Source organism: Parasteatoda tepidariorum, chromosome 9 (genome assembly GCF_982258835.1).
Source record: "Parasteatoda tepidariorum strain Cologne lab strain chromosome 9, Ptep-v5.0, whole genome shotgun sequence".
Taxonomy (NCBI): domain Eukaryota; kingdom Metazoa; phylum Arthropoda; class Arachnida; order Araneae; family Theridiidae; genus Parasteatoda; species Parasteatoda tepidariorum.
The window spans coordinates 7,061,137-7,084,264 of NC_141763.1; the positions used below are offsets into that span (position 1 = coordinate 7,061,137).

At 34.6% G+C, this 23,128-nt stretch overlaps 1 protein-coding gene across 1 annotated transcript; it reads right to left on the minus strand.

Annotated features, from left to right (window-relative positions):
* Nucleotides 1–1,377: 1,377 nt before the first annotated feature.
* LOC107457137 (acetylcholinesterase-1) lies at nucleotides 1,378–20,987 on the minus strand. Its single transcript, XM_016075212.4, has 3 exons — nucleotides 20,805–20,987; nucleotides 6,258–7,736; nucleotides 1,378–3,222 (listed from the first exon to the last, which is right to left on the minus strand). Coding segments are annotated over exons 1-3 (1,749 nt in total). The 5' UTR covers nucleotides 20,807–20,987; the 3' UTR covers nucleotides 1,378–2,954.
* Nucleotides 20,988–23,128: the final 2,141 nt, after the last annotated feature.

Genomic DNA, 23,128 nt, shown 5'->3' on the forward strand with positions numbered 1-23,128 from the left:
TTACCATGTTGATTTTCGCCAAGTATTATGCAAAAGCGTGCTTTTCACATTGTTCTATTCAACGTTTTTACAATTCATTCAAGCACAATCTATTTCAAAGTACTGTCGGTCCATAGCGTGTGAAAGCGCCAATTTTACATGTTTGATGAAATACTTGCGAGTCCATGTGTGCGTCTACTGAGCTGGGTTCTTTGAGATTCTTGCACTCTCTGCATTTTGCAAGATATTCCTAATTTCAGGCTTCTTTTTCCACCAACTGATATCGAACCGAAAAATCTCTTGATCATTTTGTTATGGCTAATATAATCAAGAAGAGTTCTTTGTAAGATGTTAGTTATTTTATCATGATCATGTAAAGTCTTTGAAAATTATTTTGCATTTTATTGATGTATATAGTGCTTTATAAAAAAAAATTTGAGAGCTTAAAAAGTACTTAAAAGGTGCTTATTTTTTGTTGAAAGATTTGGCCACACACCCTGTACTACTTAGTGGAGACATGAAAACTTGAAACCATTTAAGAATAATTGAAATAAAAGCTGTTTTTCTTTCTTTCAAATGTGTTTATATATATGTAACTGTTGTTGAACAACCGACCAGATTTTCGTGTTTACGACTACTAATGTTCAACACCGTAGCCTTGTCATTTTGAACCCAATCCGGAAGACAAGGGAACTCTTGAATCAAGTAGTAGGAATAATTTGCCTTTGTGGATAACGTTTTGATGGAACTTACCCGTATTTACGTTACATGGAGAGGGATACCACGAGAACCTTCCACGGTTAGCCTGACTGCAACGAGACTCTAACCCATGATCTGTCTACCACTGAGGATATTTCACTTCAGCACTGTGGTCAGTGCAAGCCGGATGCGGAATTCGTATAGATTCGAACCCGGTTTACCTCATTGGAAGGCGAACGCTCTATGCCCTGAGCCATCACGGTTGTTTTAACTGTGTTTTACAGATCCCCAAGTAAAAATTATTGCTCTAACTTTTCGAGAAAATTTTCTATATACTTCTTTTTGCTATTTTGTTAACTGATGAGCTTCTTCTACATGAAACCTAATTTTTATATTTTGTTTCATGTCAGCAAGATGGCCGAGTGGTCAGCTTACCTGAATTTGAAGCCAATGGTTGCAAGTTCGAATCTCGCTTAGGGCAACGATGTTTCTCTCTGTGTGTTGTTCTCTGTTGTGTGAATTTGGCCTACCCTATAAACTGGTGTGTGTGGCTTGGGTAATTTTGCTCACCTCTGTGATTTAAGTTCACAGGTGCCCACCCGGTTACGTTAAATGAGCAACACTTCCGGCATCTTCCAAGGTGGAGAACGAAAGTTCAGTGCTAGTCGTAGGAAAAAAATATATTTTGTGCATGCAGAAAAGAAACTTTCTTTTGTTCCAGTGTTTTTTAATTGTGTTTATTTTAAAAACATATCAAAAATTAATGACAATCTTGGACAATTAATAAAAGGCTTTGTCATTTACGTCGCACTGGAGCTGCACAATGGGCTATTGGCGACGGTCTGGGAAACATGCCGGAGGATGATCCGAAGACATGCCATCACAATTTTGATCCTCTTTGGAGGGGGTGGCACCCTCGCTTCGGTAGCCCGACGACCTGCACGCTAAGTCGAGCACTTTACGGTTGAACAGTTTAAGGAGGACTGATACTGCACACCCTCGGACCATACGCAGACTGATCCAAGTGGCCACCCATCCGCACACTGACCTTGGCTAGTGATGCTTGACTTGGGTGGCCTACTTGGGAAAAGGTTGTTATTTGGCGATCGTATGGCAAAAATATTTATTTCGCAAACTTTATCTTAATTTTTTTTAACATTGAATATTTCATAAATTTAATTATATTTCACTCCAGTTTTTTATGATATTTCTCTTTTGAGTGAATAGTTTGTCCTTTTTTAGGCATTTTGCTGGGAAAACAGTAGTTTTTAGATTTAAAATATATTTAATTAGCTTGAGTAATGAAAGGTATAATAGCAGATGATAAAGCGAAGTAAGTGACTTAAAGATAAAGTCACTGTTTGTGTTTAGCGCGCATTTAGGGTTGTATCAATTTCAAGCACGGAGATGTTTCTCTTCTTACTCCCTCGCTTAAATGAACTCTGCGCCCGAGGAGGTGGAGGTTACTTTTGGTCAGATAGTGTTTGTTAAGTTGACAATGACTTTTTTTTTTATAACAGGGAAGAGAACTTTTCTGAAATACCATACTGAACACTATGAAACATCACACAGCTGTTTTGCTGCTATGAATTTACATATTCTAAAAGCCATCTTATAAATAAAACTGTATTTTTTTTTTTTTTTAGCAAACAGTGCGCATGCGTTGTCATTGCTTGCGTTGCTATGGCGACCGCTGCTGTTTTTCTTTTTATTTTCACTAGCAGGCATTTTTAATGTATTTACATAGTAATAATAATTTAAAGTATTTTTTATATTCTTTTAATTATTAATGCATAATGACGGCGATTTCAATATAAATATGAATACTGAAGAAGGAAAAGTATTGAAACACGTACGTAGGCAGGATATATGAAAATCAATCCGACGACAAACATCAACGGAGACAGTTTTTGCAACCCATGATTTGAAATGTTTAACGGAGTCAATCCAGAAAGAAAAAAGCATTTTGATCCATGGGTCAAATCATGTGATCGTAATAAGGCGTTCACAACTCTTTAGTTCTTTTTTACTTTTCTTATGCTATGCGGACGTTGTTTTTATTTGTTATTATTCTTTTTTTTTTTTTTGCAATCTTGATACTATCTTCATTTTCCATCAGCGCATTTGCATTAATGCAATCGCCATCTTGATTTGAAAAAAAAAAACATCTCATAGATTAATCTCTACCCGATGTACACAAATTGATTGACTAGATTTAACTTAATTAGAACTGTTCATGATATATAATGAATCGATATAGAAATATGAAGAGATCGTTAATGATTCTTCACTATGTAATGCACTATAATAGAAAGAAATGCGAGGACGGACGGAAGTTGCACAACACTGGCCGTCGAAGTGATGAATCTTCTCAGATGGATGATGTCAGAATCGCGGATGTTTGCTTGAAATCTGTCCCTCCAGAACTCGCATCGGTAATTGTCCGGTCTGATTCGGATCGTCTCTTCGTCGTTCATGTCCAAGTACACTGTATTATTCAAAGTGAATTTGGGCCATCGGATTTCATTCGGAATATTTGGACTCCTAGAAAGAAAAACTTCAGTTATATTTCTCTTTCATTTACTAAAATGGTACTCCGTCTCAGCAAACTAAAGGCCTGGTTTCTTAGGGCAAGCGCCTTATCTGAGCGTTAAGTTGACGTACCGCTGACGCCAACAAAATACTGTTTTGTTAGCTCAGCGTGAGCAGTCGGTTCAACGTATGTACAATCCAACTGCAGTTGATTCGGGCATTAGTCGTCGTTCAATCTAAGCGTTCGATGACGTATGCTGTCTAGCTCACAAATTGACCAATCAGGGGTTAGCTTCAAGCTGACGTTTTGTAACGCCAGCCTGTCCTAAGAAACCAGACCTTAAGAAAGAAATGATTATTTTTGTTTGGTGCACTGAAAGGATCTGAGAAGATATCACCATAAACTCAATAACATTTTGAATGTATGGTTAAGTTGTAGGTTTGGTGTATCCTCCTAGAAACTAATTTAACCTCTTCTGTAATTATCCCGAGTTAACTGGGGTATCTATATATTTTTAGTATATGATGATTGATGCATTTACATAGAAAAAAAATGGCGTTCGCGAAAGTAAAAAGTAATGCAGATGATGAAGATGTGAACATATACAAAGACTGATATTCAACTTTTTTCATTTGCCCGAGATAATTTGGGATAGTAAAATGATGGTAAATTAAATATTTTTTTACGCATGAAAAAAATTAAAATTTCAACTTAGAACGTGTGTATTATGTTTTGTTTCAGTCCCCTGTATTTATTAATGAAAGAAAAAAAAATATGTTGATTTTTCGCATTTTATTTTTAAGCGGTTAAAAGTCTTATTTTAAGGGTGGCTTATTTAAGGGGTCAAACTTTGCATGATACCAATTTCGTAAGTCACCTTTTGTTTTCGATTTTAAATTATTTTTGGAATGAATTTTATTCATTAAAATGTATTTTATTAAACTCTCTTGATATTTTGATGGGTTTTCTTTTAATTATTATTTAAGTATTTTGAAAGTTTTTACAGAGCTACTTTAAAAAAAGTTGACGAAACCATAAAAATTAAAATTTGGCAACTAAGAAAACGTTTTCTAAAATATTAATTTGAAGTTTCATTTGTTTTTTTAAACGCCATAGAGAACCATATAAACAAAATATCTCGAGCATTTAAACTTATAGAATATTTATTATATCAGGTATTATATTAAAATTATTAGACACACTGTAATTTTTTATAAATAATTAAATGTTTTACTCAAGTTTATACGCAATACTTTTGTATTCAAATATATATATGTAATGGGTTTTTATTCCGAAGATTTTTCACATACTTCCTATTTGTATTTAATTTTAACGTATTGCATTATAATGTTAAACCAATCGATGCACAGACGTAAACAAGTGTATTGCGGTTTCAGCTGCATAAAAACAATACAGCTGCATTATAGGCGATCACAACGCTCGAATACGCCACCTATAGAGAAGACCGGTTCCATGTCTTTGGCCCTTCTCCCTTCCTTCCCCTCCTCTGTTCAGTTGTATAGGAATGTGCTACGATACTTTTTCCTTTCACTAATATTTTTCGTTTGTAATTAATAAAAATATTTTTTAAAAGTTTCATGATACTTTCTTTTAGAACTATGTTCAATTTAATTTTCAGTTCCAGATAGTTTCTCAACTTAAACGATTTTAATCTATATTAAAAATCAAGACATAAACTAACGTACTTCCTTCTTCTATGACTCTCCACACGCTAATGGGGAAAGCATGCGAAGTGTTGCCATATAGGTAGAGAGTTCTGCTCCACGCCACCTGCAGCTCATTTCGATCTCCAATAACCTGATAAAAAAGATTTTACAGAGATTCTTCTAGTGCGTCTAATAATCTGATACATGATTTAAACCTCCTAGTTCGGTACGGCTATCTCCTTTCACATTTTACCGCTAACCAACTCTCTCTGATGACCAACGAAAGCTTGCAGCGGCGTTTGTGTGTGTTCCAAAATGTATAAAAATTTTCTACAGGTTTCATAACAGACAAACCGGTTGTGTCTGTCGCCTTTTGTTATTACCGCGTTTACATCAAATTGCCTTCGTGTATGTCTATTCGGGTGGAATTTTGTAATCGATTTTAAACTGACTTCCCGACTAGCTACAGACTTCTAATTTGGCACATAGTTCAGGATTGGATGACAATGCATGAAAATGAAGCGAAAAAAAGGCATACAAAGTCAAATAAAATGAAAGAAAAATTAATATTTTCGCGTTGTCTTTTGTTGTCGATTCGATTATTTCAAATGAGTGTCACATGTCAGTTGAAAAGTTTTGTGTACAATGCCTGAAAAAATTGAGATTTTGGAAGTGTGAACAAAAAGAAATTAAAATAATATTTTTAAAAATCACGTTTTTGTAGTGGAGAATAATAATTAAAAAAAAATTTGATGTTGTTGTAGTTCATTTACGTCGCACTAGAGCTGCACAATGGGCTATTGACGACGGTCTGGGAAACATCCCTGAGTATGATCCGAAGACATGCCATCACAATTTTGATCCTCTGCAGAGGGGATGGCACCCCCGCTTCGGTAGCCCGACGACCTGCACACGAAGTCGGGCACTTTACGGTTGAACAGTTTAACGAGGACCCATACCGCACTCCCTCGGTCCCTACGCAGACTGATCCAAGTGATCACCTACCCGTACACTGACTAAGCCAATGATGCTTAACTTCGGTGATCTGCTGGGAACCGTGCCTTAACGATCAGTTCACTGCGGGAAAACAAAAATTTGAAAAACGAAAAACGTGGGGTGCATGAAATATACATAACACATTTTCTTACTCATACGCGTGCACATTCAGATACAATTACAGATATATATACACATATTCTCATGAGCACACATACTGTTACTGTTATGTATTTCATGGGCCCCACGTCTTTCAAATTTTTGTTTTTTAATTATTATTCTCCACTACAAAAACTTGGTTTTTAAAAATATTATTTTGATTTTTTTCCCAAAAACCAGTCGCTTTAAAACCCTGCAACAGCAAAAAAAGAAGCTATATTTACCCGTTTCTGATAAAATTTATCCATCTGTCCATGATCCTGTCGCTGAACTTCTTTTCCTCTTCAGTGAAATTGTCGAAGAGGGGGTTGCCGAACGTGTACTGCACCTCGTCGAAGTGCGTCGTCCCCATCCAGCCATTCAGAGGCGATGACGAGGGCCGACGTGTCAGGACATAAAAGTAAACAGAGTTCCCGATAGACTGGAACTCAGCCTGGTAGAAAGAGTTGCAAATTATGAAATAGTCGCCGAGGGACATCCCCAGCGCTTTGGTGAAGGCGTCCGAAGTCTCATTCACGACGCTGCCGGCGTAGAACTCCGCTATCTCTTTTTCCTCCGATTGCTCTGTGTTCTTGAATATGAGAGTAAGGAGTTGCTTGGCCAGTTTCTTGTTGATTGTCTGCACGTTATTGTGGCCGTAAACCCCGAAGAACTGTGGGATGGCCACGGTCAAGAAAATGTTCCCTTCTTCCTCGTTCGTCCCTATGATGACGTCCGAATGTTCCATCTTGCCTTCCCTTATGAGATCGATGACAGGTTTCGGGAGGTAATCGTCGCCGACCCTCGGAAAGAAGGTCAAAGGGTTGCCTCGCATCAGCAAACCTTCGGCACGCGACAACTCCATGTACGACAAACGCTTCAGACAGGCAACCACAACTTTGGGATTGTCTTTCAGTGTGAATTTCCTGTCGGCGCAGCCTGTTATTCTAGACACTTTCTCGGCCGTCTCCAAAAGCCGCTTGTTATCGTCCAATATCATCGTCTGGATACCGCCTCCGCTCTGTAAGATTCCCCTTTTGATGATATGGCGGGTTAAGGGCGACACTAAGTGCCCGCAGACGGCCATAGCGCCAGCACTGTTTCCCATCAGCACCAAATGATTCGGATCACCCCCGAACGATTTTACGTTCTCCTTTATCCACCGTAAGGCTGTCACCTGATCGTGGAGTCCAAAATTGCCGACAGCTTCATCGCTGAGTGAAGTGAAGAAACCGAGAACGCCCACTCTGTAATTAAGATTGATGACGAGAATGTCACCTCTCTGGGAGAGTACAGTACCGTCCAGTACCTCCTGTATGCTGGAACCTGTATTGAAAGCTCCTCCGTGTATGTATATGAGGACAGGTTTCAGGCCAGTGGACCGTCGAGAGTAAGGCACCCATATATTCAGATACAAACAATCTTCCGACATGTTGGCCAGCTTTGGGATGTAGTAGAAGTCGTCCGTTCCATTCTGGATGCAGGGGGGTGATAGGTTCGAGGCGTCGTACACGCCTGACCACGGTGTTTTGGGTACTGGCTTCCTGAACCTGAGTCGTCCGGTGGGGGGTTCTGCGTAAGGGATTCCCAGGAAGGCTTCGATATTCGGATTTCCGCTGGCGACGGTGATTCCTTGAACTGGTCCGTTGTTTGTCATGACAACGCGGTCTGACGAGGCGCTGGCCATCAAACTGATCAAAATAGTGACCCTTGCAAGTTTCAGCCTGAAAAATAAAATGCACTTTTAACAGGTGACTGAACTAAACAATAAAAAATGCAAGCAAAAAGCGAGCCAATAAATTCCGAACAGAAAACAGCTGTCGCGGACGATGTGTGTTCGCAGCTTTAACCCCTTAACGATCGGTTAATTTTCAAGAAAACTGTCATAAAAGTGCCTATTTTGCCAAATACACGTATTTGATTAGTGCTGACATCCAGTTTAATATAAACTAACTATCTACAATTACCTTAAAAAATATCCTGGTACTGTGTTTAAGGAGAAATAAAATGTTTTTCGGGAAAAAAAGAAATGAACTAGTTTTATTCTTATTGGCGCGTTACTACTGAACACTCCAGCCCGGAAATTTGACGGGAGCGTGAAATAGAGGGCGCAACCTCACCCTGTCATTTTCACGGGAGCGAGAAGGAAAGGGGTTAAGAGCCCTCCTTTTGAAGTAGGCAGTTCATTCTTATTAAATAGAAATTAATCAGGGAAACTTCCAATTGGTGTCTAATTTGAAAGCTCGTAAAACCCAACTTATGAAAAGGAAACTATGGTTTGTCTACGGTTAGAACTCCCCCGTCCCGACGCCATCTGCTGCTATGGAAACAAGACTAGCGCATTTCAGGGAGGGTATAGTTAGTCTAAGCCAGTGTTCGCAAAGTGTGGTACGCGTACCCCCAGGGGTACGGGAACAGTTCAGCCGGGGTACGCGTTCTTATGCGAAATATCTTGCACCAAACGAAAATTTCAAAAAATTTTATTTAAAAACAAAGCTAGCCATGAAAATTTTCGATTACATATTTTTCCATTGGCTATTTTTTTGCAGAGTTAACAGTTACTAATTAGCGGTGTCAACAGAAAGTTGTGATTTTTAACTTTTGAGCAATTTTTTTATAGTAAAAAATACATTAATTTCTTTATTAGTGGTACACAACTTTACGAAAAATTTAGAAAGGGTACACAAAAGTCATAAGTTTGGGAAACACTGGTCTAAGCTAAGAAATCTTCCCGCCACAAAGTCTGAGGCCGTCTGTTGCCATGGAAAGAAGAATGGTGCATTTTAGGGAGGGTAGCTTCACTCTAGGACTAACACAATTGACCAAAGAAAGAGATTCCCTCGCTGACCCGAGCCGAAACCGCTATTTTGAAATAGCCATACCTCGTTACCATAGTCACCGCCACAGGTCCAGACGAATGTCTGTGGGAGTTCTTATTTTAGACAAACTATAGCTTCTGAGCCGTGATAGCTCAGGGGATAAAGCATTCGCCTTCCAATGAGGTGAACCGGGTTCGAATCCCACCGATGGATGATCGATACGAATCCGCATCCGGCTTGCACCAACCACAGTGCTGACGTGAAATATCCTCAATGGTAGACGGATCATATGTTAGAGTCCCCTTGCCGCCTGGCTAACCGTGGGAGGTTCTCGTGGTCTTCCTCTCCATGTAACGGAAATGCCGGTTAGTTCCATCAAAAAGTCCTCCACGAAGGCAAATTTCTCCCAATATTTGATCCAAGAGTTTCCTTGTCTTCTGGATTGGGTTCGAAATGATAAACTGTAGCTTTTCTTCACTCTAGGGCTAAGCCGAAACCTGCCCAACCCAGCTTGAAGTAGTTATTACCTCGTTACCATATAGTCACTAGGGGAGTTCTTACTTTGGACAAATTATATTTTCAGCTCACTAAACGTTTTTTTTAAATCGTGTTTGCTGATGATGCCAAGGCTGATTCGAGTTATAAATATTCAAAACATTTATGTTTAAATACAATATTTATAATTCCAAAGGTTAAATTTTAATATTCTGAAGAAGTTTTAAGGAAGGGACACAAAAACGCACTCTCTCTGAATCTTCCAACATTTTCCGCCCCAGGTTCGAAAGTTTTAACAACTTCTTCTAGCGCTATCTCTATATTTTAAACACATCATCATTAATCTAAGATAAATCAGAAATTAATCTATCTGTTTACATTTTTATGAGGATCTCCCTAATCTTCTTAATCTAACGGGATATATCAACTCATTTCTGGAAGAATCTTCATATTTACCTTCGCTAAGCACGTGCCGGCCAAAAATTAACCTCCAAGGTCGTCTAAAAACTCGAAACTTGTTTTTGAAGTGCTACATTTTTATTAAACCAAATTATAATGCTACTAAAATTTTACAATTATATTTTTATTTATTTTGTAACTCGATTTTGCTTGTGCTAATCGTGCAATCAAAATTATGACCACTTTGCAGCTAGCTACAGCACTCAAATCTCAACTGGACTTCTGTATCTTATGACTGTGCAAGTTTTACCCCTTGACATACGAAGACGTCTGGGAGACGTCATTTGTTTTTTTTATGTCAAAACAATAATTGACGTGTCTCAGACGTCTTCAACGCAAAGATGCCAACATGCATCGAACAGTAAATAAATATTTTAAAGTGGTAGTTTATCAATAATGATTCCTGGTTTTATAAATTCAATTTAGTAAATTTTTATCCACCACTATTTCTAAGTAATTCGTAGGCTTATATAATTCACCACTTTATAATAGTTATGCCATGCTATACGTTTTAAAAAGCAAGCAAAAATAGTCAAATATTAGAGAAATTTAGTTTGTTGTTATTTACCGTTTTTTTTTTTATTATTTTGGTTTGTCCGGAGCAGTGGGCATCTCTGTCAACATTCCGTTGCGATTTGCTGTTGTTTACAGTGCAATCAAAGATCATTTTTATATCAGGAAATGATATGTCAAGGGGTTAAACGTTTTCTGACAAGCTAGAGTGTTAAAATTTCACCTGTAGCTGTTATCCTGATATCCTATGCAAGTTGCAATTGTTTTATAAATGATGCAAATAAAAGTTCTCAATTGTTTTTCCAATTGAAATTTCGAACACTTAACAACATAAACATACTAACAAATACAAAACAAAGAAAATTTTGAAATAAAAATTTTTAAAACTACGTTTTTCAAATAAGATAAAAACGAAAAAAAAAAATTTATATTTTTGTCTGGGACCTAAAACGAACAACTTTAGAGTGCTTCATATTTTTTAATAAACTTCTATTTTCACCTCTGTTGAAATGATTACATGTTTGTTTTAGATGAGGTAAAATACTTTCTTATTTTTCGCCTACTTATAAGAAACGAATTTTTTAAAATACTTGGTATGTTTCCTTCTATTATTTTATAAATTTATATTTAATGTTGTGAAGTTTACTAGAAAAATTCTGAGACAAATCTTCGCTAAAAACTTTATTTCATATCACAAATTTTGGAACGCAATAAGGACCGTCAACAAAAGATTAAAAAAAAAAAATTATTAAAAATCTGAAATAATTTGGGATAACTGGAAACCAAGTATTTTTATAACGACATTTGCAAAATATTTAATATTCTATTGTTTCTAAGACCGATAGGCTTAAAAATTCGTTTTGAATACAAGCAAATTATTTTAATTCTTAATTTTTTTTTTAAATATCCTACTTTGAGATCTTTTTAATACATTTTGAAATACCACTTAACGGAACATGGTTATTTTTCTCACTGCACTTTATGACGTAACATCACCGATGCAGAATAACATCATTACCGCTATTTTCACTTACACCAGGGTCTAGTTCTAGTAGGTAACAGATACGTAGTAGGACTGGATGGAACGGTGGTCGGAAAAATTAATTATCTATATATTAATAGGCTAGCAATATTTTTTCTCGCTAAAAACTCCCAAACTACGCAACAGAATTAAACAAATAAGGTGTCGTTTTAAAGGTATTGTTATGTAGATGTGCAATAAGGTCTTAAATTATGAAAATTTCCTTTAATTAATTAATAAAATTAATAATTTAGTTTCAACCAATGAGAATTCAGCAAATCATTTTTCGGGTGGTTCGCATAGGCATTGTTTCCGTAAGCATTGTTTGATTTAAAGCATTTCTGAATTAATAGATTGATAAAGAAAAATAAGAGTGGATAAAAAAAAACGGAACTGAATTTCTTAAAAAAAGAATTCAATATCTTTAGTTCCTTTGATAAATTTTTAGTTTCATGATAAATTTTTGTTTCGTTACAATAGAATGGCAATGGCATCGTGCGAATATTCAAACCAAAACAAACTTTCTACAAACAATTATTTTGATTTGAGATTTAAAACGATATCTTAGTTATTTAGTTCTATTTTTATTTATTTAGTGCCTGCTGCCTAAATAAAATGCCTGCTATCAGGCGTCGAAATATCTCTGGCAGACGTCAGAGAAATGAATGGCGGAATTGTAAACGGGAAAGCATTTCTTATTGAGATATATTCTCTGCTACAGCTCCAAATTTCTCAGCTACATGAAGAAAAGATAATCAAATTGTGAAGGGGGCAGAGAAGTGTATAAATTTCATTAAGTAATTGATTTCAATATCTGGCATTTTTATTTTAAAATTTAAATGTGTTAAAATGTTTTTATAAGATTGCGAAGCAATATGCAATGGAACTGCGAAGCAGTTCTGGGGGCTGGCGAGCGTAGCGAGCAGGGGGCGGAGCCCCCTAGTTATTATTATTTTCTTTGTAGTTTGCTACAACTGCTTTGTTACAAATAAAGTTAACTACAATTAATTTTTTTTAAAAAATGCCTTGACTACAATCACTGGTCAAATTATTAGACGCACTATAATATTCTATGTAAAATCTTAATTATCAGCTGATACTCTATACAGCTGTATTGTTTTAGTGGGTTTGCACTTGTTTGCGTTCGTGTATCAAAGGGTTAAATGAGACGATATATAATATAAATTTGACAATAGAATAAATGAGACGATATATTATATAAATATACAATATTTATTATATCAAGCATTATATTGTAATAATTAGACCAAATTTTTAGACGCACTGTAGTTTTTTAATAATGACATGATTTGCATGAGTTTATAGGCAATACTTTTATATTTAAACATACATGTAAAGGGGTTTTTATTCAGGGGATTTTTTATATATTTCCTATTCGTATTTATTTTTAACGTATTGCATTCCAATGTTAACCCATTGATACAGGAGCGTAAAGAAATGTTCATCCTAGTAAAAACAATACAGCTGTATAGAGTATGACCTGATAATTATAATTTTACGTAGAATCTTATAGTGTGTCTAGGGACTGTATAAGTTGCGGTAAAAGTAATAAACTGATTATTATATGCAGGGTGATTCTAAAAAGATGGGAAAAATTTTAGGAAGTGTTGGTACACACCCAGACAAACAATTTTTATCAAAGAATGCATGGTCGAAAACAAAACCCAAAACCGCTAGAGGGCGTCAAAGTTTATGTTCTTATATGAGGCAAAAACACACAAAGAACGATGAAGTTAAGTTATAAAAGCAAATTTAATGGCAAGTGATTACAATAAGTGTTCAACACAGTGGTCGGCAGCGGCTATGCTGGTACAACGGCGAAGAAAAGATAGGCGAACTTTCCCTGCAGCGGCCGAGAGCTTGGCGACAAATAACGTAGCGCAGTAACTCTCGATAGGAATGGAGCTTTCTTGTTTGCATGAAAAAACTTTCCAAATGCGCCTTTGCGTTTTGTTTTCGACCATGCATTCTTTGATAAAAATTGTTTGCTTGGGTGTGTACTAACACTTCCTAAAATTTTTCCCATCTTTTTAGAATCACCCTGTATAATAACTGGTAATTATTCATAAACTAAACTCAGCCGCACGACAGCCCTAGAGAGCCAAGGCCTACTGAGCCCATCTCAGTTTTCTTGATCTTGGAGTCTGGGGTGCAGGAGCAGATGTTCCGGTCAGGTGGTCAGCCGAACGCGGAACCCCCAGTGTTTAGTATTCTTCATAATCATCACTAAATTTGGTAAATTCGATAAAGTTTTGACAATTTATTACCAAATACATCGCATTGTCCCTTACAAACACATCGCTAAACACTCGTAATGGTAAATGTAATAAATATCATGGCTGATTAGGCCAGTAGATTAGAGTAAAGATTTTTTTTTTTTTGAATAAGTTACTACTTGGAAAGATATTTTTTCGTTGGACACTATGTCGTTATATTTGTATATTGTTATTATATGTATTTATATTTATATATTTGTATATTATATGATGTTATATTTTACAATTAAAAAATCAATAAATGGATAAAGTCACATTTATTTAGCCTGAACGAAATTTGAACAAGGGTTGTGAAATTTTATAACCGTTGTTGAACAGCCGACCCAATTTTGGGTTTACAACTACTACTAATGTTCAACTCCGTCATTTTGAATTAATCCACAAGACAAGAAAACTCCTGGATCAGTATCCCCAGAGGTACTGATTTGTTAGGGGAACATGGAGGACTTTGCGACTCGACAGATTTAACGTGCATCAGTCACCATTTATTCACACGGAGAGTCTTCAGGAAGCGGGAATCGAACCCACGACCTTTTGGACATGGGCCCAGTGCCCTACAAACCAGGCTATCCCTCCATGTTTTTTTTTGTTTTTTTTTATAACCGTCGTTGAACAGCCGACCCAATTTTTTTGGGTTTACGACTACTAACATTCAACGCCGTAGCCTTGTCATTTTGAATCCAATCCAGAAGACAAGGGAACTCCTAGATCAAATAGTGGGAGAAATTTGCCTTCGTGGAGGACTTTTTGATGGATCTAACCCGCATTTTCGTTACATGGTGCAGAAGACCACGAGAACCTCCCACGGTTAGCCAGACGGCAAGGGGACTCTAACCCATGATCCGTCTATCACTGAGGATATTTAACGTCAGCACTGTGGTCGGTGCAAGCCGGATGCGGAATTCGTATCGACCAGCCATCGGGGGGGATTCGAACCCGGTTCAGCTCATGGAAGACGAACGCATTATCCCCTGAGCCATCTCGGCTCCCTGTTATGTTCATTGGTTAGAATAAAAGTGAAGCATTTCCGCAACAGCCCTTTGTATCTGAAGGATTCATGGAAGTGTTTGTTGGCACTGGATTGGCTGGTTTGTTAGATTTTGGAAGTGAGTACAAAAAAAAAATCTAAATAAAAGTAATATTTTTAAAAACCACGTTTTTGTAGTGGAGAATAATAATTAAAAAACAAAAATTTGATGTTATTGTAGTTGTAGTTCATTTACGTCGCACTAGAGCTGCACAATGGGCTATTGGCGGCGGTCTGGGAAACATCCCCGAGGAGGGTCCGAAGACAAGCCATCACAATTTTGATCCTCTGCAGAGGGGATGGCGCCCCCGCTTCGGTAGCCCGACGACCTACACGCGAAGTCGAGCACTTTACGGTAGAACAGTTTAGAGAGGACCCATACCGCACACCCTCGGTCCCTACGCGGACTGATCCATGTGGGGAGGTGTTTGATTGTGGCAATATCAGGGAGTCTTCGGACAGCGGGGATCGAGCCCACGAAGGGTTGTTAAACGAAAAAAAAAATACAATTTACATGAACTTGTACGAAACAGTTGCACGCAAAAAAACAAACTGCTATTACATATAAAAGACAAACTTCCCATATTCAGCCCATATTCTAAAGAGAGAGAAAAAGCATTTTTTTTTTCAAATAACGTTAAATGCCATAACTACAATTTACTAAATATTTTAAGTTTACTTATTTAAGCATATCAGACTGTTATGACAATTACTTAGAATGACTAAGTTGGCCAGATTTGCACTTATATCAGACTCGCCCTTACAAACTGACCTCCAGAAAGAGATTTCTTTCTAACGCATTCTCGTAGCTCTAGAGCAGGGGTTTCCAACTGGCGGCCCGCGGAGCCTTTTTTGTGGCCCGCGAACTAAAATATATTAGTTGTCATTTTTTGCTGGCAATTTTCGTAAAAAAATCTATATTGATTTAAAATACATTTCTCGTTAATAAAAACCTAATTTCTTCGTTTCTGTGAAATTTAACATACCAACGGTGCAAAAAAATTTATTTCTCAGGTTTTGCACCCAAGAATTTTTTTATTCAAATACAAAAATAATTGTGCATGTTGCTCTTTTTTTATTTCATTTTTTTGTATTTTGTGAATATAATTTAGCATGTGTGTATCAGAAGTTTTCTCGAAGAAATTTTCCGATTTAACTTTCTGAAACCACTCATTTAGGACGAAAATATTTACACACACGTTTGTAAATTTAAAATGTAAATATCTATTCTCTGGTGGTTGCAGCAGACAAACCTCAATTCTCTCATTAAACATTTTCTGTGCTACTATGTAAGTTTTAATACTAACCTTTTTCAAATGTTTTATATCTTAACAATTAGATATCTGTTGCACGTGAATTGTTCAATGCATAGGTGCACATTAAAGTTATTGTATCCCAATTTTTATTACTTATTTGATATTTTTTTAAATATTATTAATATGCAATTAAATATTTTTAAAAATCAACTTCTTATTTTAATTTGTAATTCAATACTTTTGTTTTGTACAACTTGGTAAAAATCTGACAGTAATATTTAATGTTCCTTCAAACATAAAAGAGTCCTACCTAAAATTTTGATAAAGTTGCGGCTCGCCATTTGATTTGTGTTTTTAATTGTGGCTCCAGGCCTCGTTTAAGTTGGAAACCCTTGATCTAGAGCATCGGTCAAGCGAAATAAGTTTTTCTTCACAAATTGTGAATTGATTTCTGATATGCAACTGTGAAAATCTTTATCACTTTGTTAGGGATATTTTATCTCATTTACGAGTTGGGAATTATATGCAAACAAACCGGTTAATTTGATAACCTTTCAAAAATTTATCATAGGGACCGTTCAAAAAGTACGTACATCCCGTTGGGGGGAGGTGATTTGCTATTTTGAAAGGTTTTGTACGATGGGGAGAGGGGAGATATTATACAAAGTACGTACATTATAAGCATACACCAAATTTAAATTTGACTTTTTCCTACACATGTAGTATACATATGTTTGTTCTTGTATTTTTTTTCACACGCGACCACTTGTTAGTATGAGTAAGTAAATCAGTTCTCAAAACAAGTTGTCTCGCAAAATAAAAAATTGCAAACACCAAACTTTCCCAGATTGGTGGTATATCCCCGTTGGGTGTTATTGCTTAAATAATTTAAATGAATAAATTATTTTAAATAATTATTTAATTTTATTTAAAACATAATTATTTTAATTTTTATGAAAAAGGGGGTAGACTAATAAAATGTACATACTCTAAGGGGGGTGGGAGTAAGACCTTATGTACGGGAATGTACGAAGGGCGGAGGGGGTTAAAATTTCTCCATTTTTGTGTACGTACTTCTTGAACGGCCCCATATACACACAAGGGCAGGGATAGCCTGGTCGCTAGGGAGCTGGGCCCATGGCTGAGAGTTCGTGGATTCGAACCCGCCGGCCAAAGACTCCCCGTGTAGTAAAGTGACTGATGCACGTTAACATTCTGTCGAGTCACAAAGTCCTCCATGCTCCCGTTACAAATCAAAACCTCTGGGGGTACTGGATTGGAGATCGATCGTTCTCTGATTCAGGTCAAAATTACAATCTGTGGATGAATGAATGGATATGTGAATGGGTCCGCCTTATAAACAGGTGTGACGTATGGTGTGGCAGAAGTTGAATTCTCGGCAATAGATGGCGCCACTGAAAAACAAGAATCGCACACTCTGCCTTAAATTTGCTCGGTTTCACCAAGCAGGCTTGCCCTTGTGGTAAGTGGCAAAAGAACCAACCAACATATACACACAAATTCAATACTTTTTTAATAAATTCGAATGGAGCTTCTACTTAAAGACAAGGATTTCAAATAAGCAAAAATTTGCCAAGAAATCGATTTTTCACTTTTTGCATTTTTGAAATCTAGACATTTAACTGAATATTTTCAAAAAAAAATTCTTGAATTAGAGCAAAATTGACGAAGCCCTGCAATGAAAAATCAATAAAACTCATTTTTCTCAAAATGTCCTTTTTTGACAAATTTATAAAACTCAAACTGTTCCAGCGAAATGAATTTTCATTCTATTGACCTGAGAATTTGATTCTACATATTTATGAACATTATTAAAATTTTGTTAGAAAATTTTTTTGAATGAAGAAAATAGTATTATTTTTATACATGATATTTTATAGCGGTATGATGGTTTTTTTTTCTTCCAAAAAGGTTGGTTTTTTACTGTTATTTGTTTCAATAATAAAGAAAGTACTCCCAACAATTTTTTTATATTACCTAATATGTAATATTTTAAAAGGATTTTGTCATTTTAACAAAATTTCTGGCGCGAGAAATAATATAAAAAAAAAGCACTAAAAATTCGAAATTTTAATTTTTTTCAATTTCTTAAATTTTAAAAAAATTTGTTGAAATTTTGTACTATAAGTTGTTTTTAACAATATCAATGTATACTGAGAATTTCGAACAAATCCCTTGATAATTTCTAGAAATCTTTGAAAAGTCCTTTGTCGTCTTAAAATGTGGAATCGGGCGTCGTTGATGGTACAGACAGTGGCGTAGTCTTATTGTATGACTGGAGGGGATTACACCTTCTCCGACATATATATATATATATATATATTTTACCAAGTGGTAGTAAATGAACAAGTAAAGTTGGAAAGATTTTTTATTGATTAAATTAATTAAACATTGAAGATCTAAGTAAGTTAACAAATAGATCATATCTACATATTTTTTTAATTATTGATTTGTCGTAGTAGGTTGAATTTTTTTTTATTTATTTTTAACTTTGAATTGAAGATTTAATACGACAAACTGCTGTAACGTTGCCACTACTAAGAAGTTTTTTTCTCTACTGCCGTAGAAGTTTGTATATATATATGCTCTAAATCAGGGGTTTCCAACTTACATAAGGCCGGGGGCCACAATTAAAAACACAAATCATCAAATGGCGGGCCGTAACTTTATCAAAATTTTGCAGGAACATTAAATACTACTGTCAGATTTTTACCAAGTTATGCAAAACAAAAGTATTGAATTACAAATTAAAATAAGATGGAGATTTTTAAAAATATTTAATTGCATGTTAAAAAATTCTGGCTACAATAATTTTAATGGGCACCTATGTATGAAACAATTAATGTGCAACAGATATCTTAGAAAACTTTAAAAAGGTTGGTATTAAAACTTACATAGTAGCACACAAAATGTTCAATGACAAAATTGAGGTTTGTCTGCTGCAACCACCAGAGAATAGATATTTACATAATTTAAAATTTACAAATGTGTGTGTAAACATTTTCGTCCAAAATGAGTGGTTTCAAAAAGTTAAATCGGAGAATTTCTTCGAGACAATTTCTGATACACACATGCTAAATTATATTCACAAAATGCAAAAAAAAAATTATATAAAAAAGAGCAACATACATAATTATTTTTGTATCTGAATAAATATTTTCATGGATGCAAAACCTGATAAATAAATTTTTTTTGCACCGTTGGTATGTTAAATTTCACAGAAACGAAGAAATTGGGTTTTTATTAACGAGAAAAGTATTTTAAGCCCATACAGATTTTTTATGAAAATTGTCTGCAAAAAAATTATAACTAATATATTCCAGTTCGCGGGCCACAAAAAAAAAGCTTCGCCGGCCGGATGCGGCCCCCGGGCCGCCAGTCGGAAATCACTGTTCTAAATGTTTAAATTATGAAAAAAATTAATAATGAAAATTTTTTATGTCTTCATCTTACAGAACCGAATAGCTCATTAATCAAGTTATGTCGAATTTGGAGGGTGTTTTGTCCCCCAAACCCTTCCCAAACCTACTATGCCACTGGGTGCAGATAACATAAGCTTTAAATTACAGTCAAACCCCGCTATAGTGAACCTTCAAGGGACCGAAATTTCTGTTCGCTATATCCGCCGTACTACAAACAATTTTAACTCATTTTTCCAAACTGCTTCCTTTTATAACACATTATTTAAAGAAATGACAAATAAAAAGAAAGACAAAAATGATTAAAAAAACAATATATAGTAACGAAAAATGTGTTAACTTTTATTTTTCATCATCTTGCTTACAAAACATTTAGGGATGAGAAATTGAGATAGAAGATGCAAACAAGAAAAAATGCTTATGGCTCCATTCCACTCAATCGATTATTTTAAAAATCGGTATATGTATTTTATGTAGAAATTTTAAAATGAAGAAAAATCACTCGAAGACAGAAAAAAAGTTCATAAAATCCAATTTCCTCTCGTGCTTTGGTTCGCTATATCCACAAAAAATAATATTATATGTGTATAACAAGGCACGGGAGCGAACATTTAGTTCACTATATCCGGGAGTTCACTATAAACCATGTTCACTATAGCGGAGTTTGACTGTATTTAGTGAATGAGTGAAGAATAAATTTGTTCATCTGATCTTTTTATCAATATTAGTCTTAAGATTGGTTTTTATGTCAGTCAGTTGACTTCGCCTATCTAGAACGGTATAGAGTCGGGTTCTTAATTTGATTTTAATTCATGCATAAACAGAAAATGAATATGAACTGAAATATAGTTTACATAATCATAAAAAGAGAAAAAAAATAGGAAAATAATCGTTGAGAATGATTATCAGAGAAACATACTCCTTTGTTGAATTTGGGTATTTTTTTTATTCGATTTGAAATGTAAACGGAATTTTTCGTAAATGAATATCTTTTTCAAAATTAATTTATTACATTGTTATTGGGAAAAAAAAACATTATTTTAAAATTTTTTTCTTCACAAGCATTCAATAATTTCGTGAAATTAACGAAAATATTAAATAAATATAGGATTATCAATTGGATATAGATTTAATTGCAAGTTTCGTAAAACATTACTGTTTAAAAAAAAAAATCCAAACTATCGGAACCGCTGTTACTCTTTCACGGAACCCTGTGGTTCCTCGGAACAAAATCACTCGAAGACAGAAAAAAAGTTCATAATATCCAATTTCCTCTCGTCTTTTGGTTCATTATATCCACACAAAAATAACACTATACGTGTGTAGCAAGGCACGGGAGCGAACATTTGTTTTACTATATCCGGGAGTTCACTATAAGCCATGTTCACTATAACGAGGTTTGACTGTATATATATAAAAAAAAAAGAAGGAAAAAAGAAACTTCTAGAATAAGGTGCATACTTACATCGTAAACGGCTTTCCCTTTCAATCCACAGCACTGAACGTGACAACGATCTGAACTTATTCTACAACGAGTTGGAAAGTGACTACTTTCAACCCTTAAGCCACTCAAATTATAATAATAAAAAAATAAAAACAGAAGATGCCAACCTTTTTCTTCTTTCTAATTTGACCTGGGCAGCAATACTAGTCATAAAGGGTGACCTTCATAAGGAGACAAGCCTCGTGAAATTCTTCAAGGAAGAAAAGTCCGAATTATTGTATCACTCAATTTCAATAACACGCTTTGTTTTGTTCGACTAATCGACGTAATAATTGGACTTGCTTTTACATTAATCCTTTCATAGTGAAAGTAAAATTCTGTAAAAAATAAGGAAAAAAGATTGAGGACCTTTTTTAGTTCCCGCTTTGCATTCTGTTCAAAATGTTACAGAACTACAAATCCGCAGAAAACGATAATTGTATTATGAATCCGCAGAAAACGTTAATTGGATTATAAATCCGAAGAATTTCTGTTTTATCAAAGGTCATAAATCTTTTAAATAATTTATCCTCCTCTAAAATGATTATTTTAAATTTAATTTGCCAATTTAATCAATTTACCTCTACAGGCCTGAGTAAAAGATTCGAAAAGACTGTTATTTTCCTGTAAAACTGACACATCTCGATTCATGATTTCCTTCGTTCTTTTTTTTTAATTACTTCTTTTTTACTGATTATTAGATATACATAGCTGCAGACATCAACAGGAAAAGAAATCCAGTAGATTTTACGGAATGATATAAATTCTACGATAATTGTTGCAAATGTACTGAATATTTTACACATAGGGAATTTTAGGGATTTTTTTTTATCGTCATCAAAATAGAAGAACTGCAATATTTTCCAGCTATGATTGACATTAAAAGAGATTGAAATGTTTTGCATTATTTTTACTCATAATTTTGAATAGTAACGGGCGTTTAATTTATCAAATATAGCTAAAAAAACGTTCTAATTAATTTAAAAAGGGAGTTCGGAATTTAAAAAAAAGAAACTGAACATTTTAGAATAAAAAAAGTTTTTAACTGATTTTTATAAATGAGGCTCGCTTCATTATTGGTATACGTATTTAATAATTTACGTATACGCATTTAATATTCAGTAATGCGTATTTAATATTCAGTAATACGTATTTAAATATTCGAGCATGCAATAATCAGTGCAAAAAAGCTCTATAGGAATTTTTTAATGAGACTTACTCAATTTTAGGGAAGTTTATAAAAACGTACAAAAACCTGGTGAATATTTATTAAACCAGTAGAACAGGAGAAACTGGCAAAATCCAGTAGAGTTGGCAGATATGGATATGTGCTTATCATAAGAATATTTATGAATAAATATCAAATGATACATTTTAAGAAGAACCGTCAGCTTTGAGACACTTTACATATTCGTTAATAGAAATTAGAGCAAATAGACTTGCAGCTCCGAAATTGAATTTTAACTAATTAATAAAATTTAGGAAACTAAACTGTATTATTTCTTTTCTTTAAAAAAAAAAAAACCCTCTTTATATACTTCTTTATATTTTAAAAAATTTGAACAAGAACTCAGAGCTTTTTTTTTTATCTCTCACTTATTTTGATAGAAATTATAAACAATTCACACGCACAAAAATTTTATAATAAGATGACAAAGAGAATTGGCAAAAAAAGAAAAAAAATATTTTACTTATTTCTTACTATAAATATAAAAATCTAATATTGGTGTCTCGGTTTTCCTTTGTTGTACAAAACATTTTCATATATAAATATTTTTGTTTCCTTAATTTAAAGGTTAAAATTGCCTGTACTGTTATTATCACGTTTTTTATTTTGTTTGATATCGTTTGATTTTGTTTATAAATTAAGAGTTTAGAAGGATTGTTTTTATGATTATTATTATTAGAATAACATAATTCTACATTTCAAGATTAAGTTATTTAAATCGGTGTCTGATCTTTTATTAAAAGTTTTACAATTATTATTTTTTAGTGCAAATTACATTAATGTACCATTATGAATTTCGGTTAAAGTGATTCGTTAAATGATTTATAACTTAACTTTCAGCTTCATGCACTAAATGACGAATTCAAAAATTGTATTTAAAATACATCCGTCCGTATGGTAAGCAAAAATATTAAATGACAGTTGTGAAATCACAAAATTTGTTATAACAATATACTTTTAATTTGAATTTTATTTCAAAAAATGGGAAATATTTGGAGGTGGGAAGTGCAGGCACAAGTGTTCTTTTTAGTCGAATAATTTCAACTGTATTCTGCCAAGAGACAGCAATTACTGCGAA